The sequence below is a fragment of the Stegodyphus dumicola genome, chromosome 4 (genome assembly GCF_044657685.1).
Source record: "Stegodyphus dumicola isolate Sdum_Otavi_A_Nest chromosome 4, ASM4465768v1".
Lineage (NCBI taxonomy): Eukaryota > Metazoa > Arthropoda > Arachnida > Araneae > Eresidae > Stegodyphus > Stegodyphus dumicola.
In genome coordinates, this window is record NC_140771.1 from 10142371 (window position 1) to 10154226 (window position 11856).

Genomic DNA, 11856 nt, shown 5'->3' on the forward strand with positions numbered 1-11856 from the left:
TTGAGCACCATTGAGGTGACAGTGCGATTTAGCTCAGTTCCACCCCCAATTTTGATGGACAGCACCCCGGGCGGACGGGACCGAAGGTCTCCCACCCCTCTCCCCTTCCATCAAATCACACGAGAAGACTTTTGGCTCGCCGCATATTTAGAGTGCTGCCATGCCTCACCGACACTATACATTTACAAACATCCATGCCACCTCCGGGATTCGAACCATTTCATGTTCCGACAAACATAATTTTAAGACTTTCATAATACAATGCACTACAGATTTAGAGAACTTCATAATTACAGAAGATAGAACTTGCCTAATACTTTCAATGAAATTATTAAATCAGCTTTAACTCATTATACTTTAAGAAAAGTCACTACTGAATTGTGATTAGAACATTTGTTCTGTCCCACATAATGCATTCAGCTTTAAAATAATTAGAAACAGAATACCAGGAATGATTTATGAACCTTCAAATACATGGTATTGATAGTTTATATTAATTCACAAAGAATTATTTTTTTCCACATCATTGATAAATTTATTGCTCCATACATTCAGATTCAATTTCGGGAAAGAATATTGTGCAATGAAATTGAATGGAGCAAATTCACCTTTCTTTCAGTGTTTCCCAGTCAAAAGTGTCAAATGAATGACAGATAATTGCATAATATGATATTTCTTCTCAAATTAATTTATGATTTTGATTCAGACAATATTATAGTCTCAAAAAATAAAATTTATCATTTTGGAGAGAGAAGGGCTCTGAAATTTAGTTGACAAATTTTATAGCAAACGTAAAATCATTTACAGTATTTTTTAACTCATTTCATTAGAATGTTTAATTAGATGTAAAACAAAATTTTAGAATGGTTTTATCATATTGGGGTACTGTAATACAGCTATTTGAATTTTATTCGTCTTGCTATTTTGAATTCTCATTATCAAATATTTTGCACTCTTCATTAAACATTAAATTTAATGCTTATTTTTGACACAATACAAAAATAAATTCTCAGACTTAGGTACAAGTGCCAAAATCTAACACTTCCTACAGATGAATAAAATGTCATTCAAATTAACTGTTTAGTTCTTTGTACAGACTGGAGTTAGTTGTATATTTAAAACATAGTAAAAAGCAAATCAAGACCTGTTAAAACAAAAACAAAATTTAAAATCAAAAATTTATTTACATTATTAAAAACTTTGAACTTTCATAACAATATACATGATGAAAACAAAACAAAAATTACATAGTTCACATTCCAGCATAGTAATAAAAATGAAAATTACAATTTTAGATGATGTTTTAAAAATACAAAATTGTGAATATAATTTTTTTATCCTCTGTAAAAATTACAACAGTGTAACAATATTTCCTAAAAAGTTTAATCATGCAACTACATTCAACAAAGTAAAGTTAGTATTTAGATCAGATAATGGTAAATAAAGAACTTTCAAATATCTATTAACACTTATTCATCAACAAACCATAGCTTACACACCACCACATTTAATAAATGGAACTCAAATTCTATGAAAATTGATTATGTCATCTTTCTCATTCTCAGAGATAAAATACAAGAAACAAAATTTCTTTCTTACATATTAAATTTCTACATTTAAGTACTCAAAAAGAATATACAAACATGAAATGAAATGCAAATAAAAGTTATGCAAAATGAATAATATGATTGTAAAGGAATAGTAAAATTTCCTTTTCATAAAACAATGCATAAAAAAAAATACATAGGTCTAGTTCAGATATTCTCATCTAGGAGGAAATTTGGGAATTTCAGTTTCAGATGGATGATGCGATCAGCCTTTTATTTATCTGTTAAGTATTTAGTTTTAATTTATGAATATTAAAATTATTTTTATTAAAGTTTCAGCATTTATTGACATTTCCTATATTTTCCCCTGTTTAATTTATAAAACACATTAAAAATAATCTAAATTTAAATAAACATATATGTATATTTTGAGTTTTGGAGAGGAAAGGGAGTAAATTATCATATAGCAATACAGAAAAGTGTGCATGGGGCAAGAAAGGTCAAGAACCACAGGTCTAGACAGACTGAAATATGATGACAAACTCTTCAAAAATTTTATAGTCATTCCTTTTGTCAAAATATACACAAATATCGTATATCCCAAAAGTGAATGTATATCTTTTGATATTTTCAGGCTAAATAAAAACAGGGGGAAATATAAAGCAAGAATTTTTCACCAGTGTCAAGAAAGTTTAGATGCAGTATATGACATGGGGTTCTACAGTATTTAACGTTTCCTTATACACACTGGTGTGCAAAAATTAAGAACGAAGTCGAAAAATTAGCATATCAGCTGAACGAAGAGGTAGAGCGGACAGAAAGACCAATCAGGAGATTAAGTAAGGTGATGTACGGTAGCACATGCGCAGATATGCAGGTAGACGTAATGGGGGAGTGTCTGAGTAGTATAAAGCATGTCGTCGGTGTAAGATCAGTATTTCTGGCAAAGAGATTGCACGCCGTATAGCAGTTAAAATCACACCGAGTAGCTGCTTCAGCGAGAAATGGCGAATAATCAATCTGTTAGACGACATCTGGATGCTTTTACCCGAGGTCGAATCATTGGGAAGTTGGAGGAAGGCCGCAGTGTGACAAGTGTGGCTGCAGAGTTCAGAATTGCTCACAGCATCGTTTCACGACTTTGGAGACAATTTCAAACTACAGGAACAGCTATCCGTGGGTTTAGTAGTGGTCGTCCACGAGGAACCACACCCGCAGATGACCGGTATATTGCCTTACAGGCCAGAAGAAACAGGCGGCAGACAGCGGGAGAAATCGCTAGACACACGACACAGGCGACTGGACGACCGATATCGCGTTTTACCATGGCCAGAAGACTGCACGGTGGTGGTCTGTTTGCATGACGCCCTGTACGGTGTGTACCTCTAACGCCTGCTCATCGGAGAAGACGTTCTCTGTGGTGCCGGGAACACTGGAATTGGAGAGACAATGAATAGGGACGAGTACTCTTTACAAATGAGAGCAGATTCAGTCTGAGTAGCAATTCTCATCGCATACTCATCTAGAGAGAGCGGGGAAGCCGCAATCATCCCTCGAACATAACTGAAAGGGACAGGTATGGAGGTGGCGGTGTTCTCGTTTGGGGAGGCATCATGCTTGGTAGTCGTACAGACCTTCACATCTTCGATGCAGGTTCAGTCAACGGGACCCATTATTGTAGCGAGATTCTTCTTCCATATGTGCGTCTTTTTAGAGGCGCTATGGATCCGCAGTTCCTTTTCATGGACGACAATGCACCATGTCATCGCACAGTAGCTGCCGAACAGCTCTTAGAGAGTGAGGATATTGAATGTATGGATTGGCCGGCACTATCTCCGGATCTCAATCCCATCGAGCATGTATGGGATTTTCTAGGCAGACGCTTGGCAGCTCGTACCTTACCACCAGTAACGATTCCGGAGCTTTGATTGGCGCTGCAAGACGAATGGGTAGCAGTGCCTCAACAACTCATTGACACCCTCATTCTCAGCATGGGCAGATACTGTGAAACCTGCCTAGCAGTCAGGGGAGATCATATCCCCTATTAAAGACCGGATGTTTCTTGCTGGACACCCATCACAGGGATGTTTCGGCCTTCAGTCGCATTGCACTCCATGCTACTTTTTCAATAAAGCTTCTTTTTATCCCTCTGATTTCTCTTTTAGTAAGTGTTGCTTACATTACTCATGTCCTTACGTATTGGGGATCTTAAGGTATTAAATGTGTTGATTTGGAAAGCTTTTGTACAAAGTTATATTGAAAAAACCGTCTCGTCCTTAATTTTTGCACACCAGTGTATACTATGTGTGCATGTTTCCTTACATGTATGTATGTGTAGCTATCAGATTAATCAATTATACATCCTTGTGCTTGTAAATTCTACTATTAGAAATGAACAACTGCTAATTGTACAAATTAAAATGAAAAATTATATACAAACTTTTATTGAATTAAACTTATACATTTGATAAGAATACCTACTATATAGCACACATAAGTAGCAAACCATTAAGCAATAGTTGATTAACTTTTCTCATCATTTTAGAAAAACAACATTCACAATGGTGTAAGTGAATAGAAGAAGTTGCACTTGATAACAGAAAACTAATACTATTTTTAAGAATGGATTAGAATTAATTGGAACCAAATCAAAACTGGAGGCTGATCTAAAATATCTTGCATGATTCGTAATATATAAAATATGTACTATATATATGTAATATATAAAGATCTCTTAACTGTATGCTATTTTGGTGACTACGAACAAGAAAATATAATAAAAAAGTAATACATGAAATAACTGAATATCACAGTCAAGTCATATCATAATCAATAATCAATGCAATACATCTTTGTGTATTGCAACAACTTACACATTTTAGTTCTTCCCATTCCAAAGTTTCCACTTAAAATTATTTCACACAGTACACTAGCTTCTATCCGAAAGCTGCTATATTCCATTTCATGCTTTATCAACCCTGCTTATCTCTACCATTAAACAATGAAAAATCCATACATATGTATGTATGTATGTACATATGTTCCTCGTATTATGAACAGTATGGGTAGCACCTAAAAGCGGCCAAACTTTGAACATACATAGTTCTCACTTCCACATGTGCACCTCAAAGCTTTTATTTATTGCAAATTTATGTCAACTTGAAATTTCAATTAACAAACTCAGCAATTCAAAAGCAATGCACTGCCACTCAGAAAAGCATAGGATACTTATCTTTCAAATTTAATCGACAAACTCAATGATTTAAAAAAAAAAAAAAAAAAATACCACCACTGAGCAAAGCATAAGATATTTATAATTTAACTAATAAACTCTGATTTAAAGAAAAAAAAAATTGCCACTTTCCAAAATAAAACATTTTTGTCAATAGGTTGCCACACTAAAGCAGAAGATATTAAATCTGTTACAGATGAATAAACTGTGCAATTAAAAAGCAATAACTACAGTTCTTTATTATTATTAATTATTACTAGGATTCTTGAAATCATTATATATTAAGTGGGTACTGTTTCTTAAATTTATGACTAATATTTAGATTCTCATTTTGCATTAATTAGGTAAAGTTTCAGATTTTCTATACGTATCAACTGGAGTGTTCTTCAAATATGCAATTATGCATTATTTAAAAACGATACTACATTTTCTTAAGAATGCAGTAAAAATCAGCCTTTCTCAAACTTTTTTCAACTGGTGGCCACTTTTATAAATTAGAATGCTCAGTGGACCATCTGGCCCCCTTCAAAATCCAATTAATTTTACACTAGTGTTAAGTAATTAAGTTAACAGAAAAAAAAGTTTTAATTATTTTTAATAATTCGAGGTTATTAGAGTTCAGATAATCTTTATCTCATTAAATAAAGGTTAAATAAATATCAGTACTCATATTAGTGTTTGGATGTATGCTGGCAAGCTTATGTGTGAGATCGGCACATACATAAAGTCAATTTTGCCCCTCAGTTTTTATTTGAGTTATTCATGAAAACCCCCCTTTTTTTACACAGATACAGTGAACACAAAATGAAATGTAATTTTTAAAACATAATTCTACAGTTCATTGTATTTCATTTTCACTAGTAATAAGGACTAGAAATTAACCTATCTTCAGCTTGAAATTTCACTTTAAGTCCGGTGTCATTACAGAATTTTATTAACTACTACCTTTCATTAAATGGCAGTTTTTATTTTCAAAATATCAGTGGAAAGGATCAAGAAACCTATAAAAATTTGCTGTATTTATCATTTAGAAAATAAGTTCCAAAATGTGACATGAGAATTTTGAAATGAGATCATATGTCACTGCATAATTCTTTTCCAATAACAACATAATTTTCCACTAGAAAAGATTCTAAGGTTGGAAATAGTGAAAACTTTCTCTGTTTTACACAATTAACCCATAAATCATGTTTCCTAACAAATCCCTTTAATTGCTCATGGGCACAGAGAATACTCAAAGATAGCCTTGTAGACACAGATTTAACTCATTTAGTTTTGAGAATACATCTGAAATATATGCCAGAGTACGTAGCTTCATATCATCTGCAAGAAATTATGTCAAATCTTGTTAATTTCGTTTACACATGACAAGACATTTTTGTAAATCTATGAGAATTACAAAGGCACACTTCACGCACCACAATTCCAGAAATGCTGCGGTAAACAATAAAATCATTGGTAACTGATATTTGGAAATAAATAATTGTCATACAGTGCAACTTATGCAATGTATAACATATAATAATTCTATTCTTATTTTAGTTAATTTTTCAAAATGTTTCCATTTATGGGATATATGTACTAACTTTATTAAATATTTAACCTTAGTATTGTGAAATAATTATTTTAAAAAATTGGTTACAGTGTTTTCTTGGTTTTCCTCATGCGTATTTTGAATATTGGGCCTTAGAAAGAGTCCTTCAAGAAGGCACCACTCTCTTTAGGCGACTTCCTATATTTAATTAAATATATTCCTGTTGCCAGTAATTTCCCTTTTCTGACCTAATCAGTACAAGCCTGCAATTTTTTTACTGAAATATCAACATACGTATTATTTGAATTTCTAGATGCTTTAAGATTATTTCCCATACCTTAAAAGCGAGAAACAAAAAGTTAAAATTTTAATAATAATAATAATTAAAAACTACAATAAATAAGAAAATTTTAAAAGAAAAAATATTATATTGCCTAACATATTAACGATTTTAAAACACTACATAATTTAAATAGCCAGAAAATATCATGATGTAATATGTTTATGGGATGCATTTTCATAATACCTTTTATAGCGGAAATGGCCCCATTTCAAAAAGCTCATAGAAGATCTTTCTGCGTGCCCTTTAATATCTAGCATAGCTTCAAACACCGATTTTTTCAAATAATTTTACTAAAATAATTTCATAATTACTTTTAGAATTATGTTTTAAGACTTCAATCAAGAGGAAGGGTAACAAGGATTCACATAATGATGAAAAAATGAAAAATAAATAATGACTTAGTAAGTGTCAAACAGTGCTATTAAAACACCTCTATGCAGGTAAGTTGCACCCATTTCATCTAAAATAAGTAGCTATGTGTGCATATATATACATATCAAAGATTGAAGGATTGAAGAAGTGAGGGTGGCGGGGGACACTTTACTCAAGTAAAATAAAAAAAAAATTACTACTACTTAATCTAGCACAGAAAGTTATTAATACTCCTAAATCATGTTCTTTACAGTACTTCAACTTAATTCTTCTCACTAATTTGGATTAAGACTCAACTCACAAGTTTGGCTTAAACTCAAATTGCCAGTTTGGCATCATATTTCTTAGTTGAGTAAAAGTTGTTCCCCTTGAAAAGTCAACCAATTTCCGATCAAGATGACAATTACTTAGTTTATTAATTTTCATTTTAAAAGTTTCCATTTTCATAATTTTCAAGATTAAAATTCAATTTACTTTTAAAAATAATATTAGGAAATAATATACTCAATATTACTTTAGTAAATAAATTATTATTATATATATATATCAGTGCATATATATACACACATACACTTCATGACCTGAAACACACATGTGTAAGATACACATTTCATTACCTGAAATATAAATGAGCCAAGGTATTTGTCCAATTTGTCTAGTATATTATGAATACACTGGTCAAAAACATTAAACAAAATTTCTTCTCTACTTTTCTGACAGCTGAGTATAAAATCATTTTTTAATATTGTAGTTCAGAACTTTGCTGTGAAATCAATACAGCACAATTAAAAACAACAAACTGTACTGTATTTTAATTTATGTTCAGTAAGTGAAGTATTTTTCAAGAGTAAACAAAATATATGATACACATTTAAAGTATTCAATGAATAAATTTATCAGAAGAAATAGATCTTTCAACACCAATTAAGTTTTTACTTCAGAAAAATACTTAAACAGAAAACTAGTCTTTACGATTACAGACAAAATATTATAACATTCCAAAGGGACACTGGGGAATCAAAAGGCACATCCAGTTAAAATAAAAAAGTCTTCATTTTCATATTAAAACCTATTCTAAAACATTGCTAAGGTCAGAAGAAGAACTGATGTATAGGAATAGTAGGGCAATGTTGCAATGAATATATTCCTCTTCCGTTACTATATTAAATAGCAAATTTACATTTTTAAAATTAGCTGTAGAAGTCTTTAATTAATTGCAGGAATAAATTATCTTTTGTTAATCATTTTTGCAACCAATTCAGAAAAGTAAAACTGCTATGATACAACACTCGAACAAAAGTAAATTCATTAGATAATTGACTAACCTTTTCCATACATCAACTCACTTTTCAGAAGATTTGAATATAAACTTGCCATATCTCCAACACCATCCACCCAGAAATTGTTACAAACAGACAAACTGGACGGCAACACAAACACAGCAGATACATGAGTCATACAAACAATTCCCATCCTTGATGAAGAAACAAATACTGAAACTTAATACATCAATTTGATCTTTAGAAATTTATCAAAAAAGATTGTCAAACTAAGAAAAATAATTATAAATCTTGTATGTATTAACAAGCGAAGAAAAAAGCACACTTCAGGAAAACAGTCATTAGAATATCTAAAATCAGTAACTAAATGAGAAAAAAACCCAGAATCATGGCACAAAAAAAGCCTTAAAATATCAGAAGTTATAGAAATTGGCACAAGATTATGTTGTAATAAATACTTTCCTTTTAATCTTCCACAAATTTGAACATTAGTTTTCAAAAGTACAGCAACCCAACAAGAACATCAATAAAAGGTACAACTGCCCAAGCCATTCATTTAGATTTTAGCAGATGAACAACCTGCCAAAATTCTGACCTTAGCAATTTTTTAATGTGGTTTTTAGTGGGTAAATCAGAATTATTTCATTTCAAAAGAATTTTTATACAATTAACCACCCAGAAAAATTATTAGCATATCAAAATCAATGCCATTACAATGAAATCAAATAAAGGCCTTTTATTTCCAATACTATTTTCATAACAGTACCATCACCGTGATTTTTCAGATTTCATTTTGTTTAATTCACTTTATGATACATAAACCCAATCTATATTCAAATTACCTTTCTCAAAAGTTTAATTCCCTTCCATGTGGACTTACTTAATTCCTTCCAATATAGAATTTTTAAATACATGGTATTTGACACACACACAAAAGTTTAAAATAATTAAAAGCTTAAAATATTTTGCTATAAGACAAGTTACAGGAGTAAAAATGAAGGGGAAAGATTCTCTTAAATTAGTAAACAAAGAATAATAAATATAGTACAGCAGATATCTGACTACATAATTAAACTACCTTAAGAGATCCCCCCCCCCCAGTTTCATTTTGTGCCTATCCATAAAATCTTCCAGCTTATTTTCTAACTTTATGGCTATTCTTGATTTAAAATATCTCCCTTACTTATATTTTATAACAAAGAACATAGAAGTAATGAAGAACAACAAAAGAAAGGGATTTCTTTTGCAATTGCATCTCCATATGGATTTTAAATGACACCAAAATAATACAAGTTCTTATCCAGAAAATTCTATGTTTAACTACATTTCAGAAAAATAATTTAAAAAACAATTAAGTAAAAGTTCAAGACACAATTTTTTAAACATTTCATCTACTGAAATTATTATCTTGAATTAGACAAATTATTTAAAATAAAAGATAATGATATAAAATGGAATTGAAACCATATTTTAAAATAATATATACTCTAAAACACAGCCATACAACTAAATCATTAATAAAATTACGGCTTTAAATTATCATTAACAAATTATCATTTATTTATACTATAAAAATTTATGTAACCAGTAGAATATCACCTCTAGTTTATCAAAATGTTACTGGCTAGGTCTCAAAATATTATTCAAATAATTACATTATGTTGTTTATCCATAGATTCACCTAAGAAGTATTCATATAAAATTTCACATACTTCACTCATCAAGCTAAAAACATTTTGAAATGTAATACATTTAAAACACTGTACAAAAGTTTCATTACAATATTTAACAAATAAATAAATAAATAAATATTACATATGTTGCACTGTGGTATATGTATGTGTCCCTGTTTGGCTCACTGACCCTGGGTCAACTGTAACTAGAGTTTGCAATGTCTCTAAAGGGACAGCTTGGTCATTAGGCACTTGTACAGATCCATTTGGGTTTTGTAAAATGATCAAGTTCCCTGGCAAATAACCCTGAATATGCTGCTCACTTAAAGTTTTTTCTGAATCTCCTATTTGTGACCATAAACCAATAACCTGACCATCAGGGAGCATAAGATGTCTGAGAACAGTCGAAGATTCTAAAGGTTTTGTAGCTTCAGGTATTTCATTGTGCGTGGTTACCTAAAGAGAAGGAAAAAGGGATTATATGTTAAATCGCACAAATTCTTACATAAAACAAATCCTATTTCTTTTTTTATTTTTAAACTCAAGTTTTAATCAGTTGATATATTCATACAAATACCTGTTTTTTTTTAAACTGAAATATGAATCATAATTTTGCACATTTTTTGAAATTTAGCAAAAACACATTTAGTTATAAAAATTCAAAAATGAATTTACTAAATTATATAACATTCACAATATTTCTATGATATAAAAATGACCAATGTGCATCAGTCCAGTTAGCCATTTCCTGATAATGGGGAGGTTCCATCTCAGTTTTGATAAAGAACATACTGGGGATGGATCTGAGGGTCTCCCACCTTTTGGAAGAAAGCTGATACTTTTGATACAGAGAATCCTGTCACTAGGGTCTAATAAGTAGTTAATAACTTAATATTAATTCATGACTGAAAGAATTTAATCATGATATTGCAAAGGAATAAATTTCTGCTAAAAGCAAATTTCGACAAGTTTAGATGTTCTGACATCTAACCTTGTCGAAATTACTTCTGATTTTCAAGATTTTAGACATAAAAAACATGGAACATAAGAAGGAGAAAAGAAAACGTGGAAGACTGAATGAAGCAGGACTAAAACAATACAGTTCTATATCTTATTAATCTAATGAGTATCTAATGAGGTATCTAATGAGGAATAATCTAGTATCTAATGAGGAAGGCAAAATAACAGGATGTATTATGATAGGATTATTTACACACCAGCTGTTAAGTTTTATGAATCAGTAACCTGAATAAAAATTTATTGATATTATAGTTTTAGACAATATCTGATATAATGTCCAAAATAATATCAATATAATTCATTATCAAAAGGGTAATATCAAATTTCTTAGAAGGCAATATGAAAATATATGCAAGTTTCAGAATTAATTTAAAAAATCATTAAAAATTTAAACAATACATTATACACATCGCGATTCGCTACCGGTGTGACAAACTTACAGGAGATGCAGGGGGCATACAGATAATTTGAAATCGCATAGCATTGCAGGGTAGAAATGCCTTAATCAGGGATTAGAGGGTTTTGAACAGGAGGTTGTGTGTACAGCGATCATGTTGGAAGTCAGTATTTGAAAACTATTTACAAGGCAGTAGGAGGGATGAGTATTCAAGCATTGAACTGGCTGACATCCACCTCACGTATGCAGCTGCAGACGGTAATGGGCATGCTGCTCTGCATTCTTACTGTAAACATTTCCTGCACAGGCATGCTCCTTATCATGCAATCTTCGCACATCTGCATAGATGGTTACATGAGAATGGTTGTTTTATTAAACATACCATGAATCAAGAGCGAACAATGAGGACGCTAGATAATGAGGAAAATGTCCTATGTCTTGCAGATGGCAATCCAAGT

At 31.1% G+C, this 11856-nt stretch overlaps 1 protein-coding gene across 1 annotated transcript in view; it reads right to left on the reverse strand.

The window, feature by feature from the left end:
- Nucleotides 1-1159: 1159 nt before the first annotated feature.
- The window catches only part of LOC118187700 (uncharacterized), a 37377-nt gene continuing 26680 nt past the window's right edge, over nucleotides 1160-11856 (reverse strand). The window contains exon 6 of the mRNA XM_085814538.1: nucleotides 1160-10437. Coding sequence (XP_085670664.1) covers nucleotides 10120-10437 — 318 coding nt within the window. The 3' untranslated portion in view covers nucleotides 1160-10119. The remainder of the gene's footprint in view (nucleotides 10438-11856) is intronic.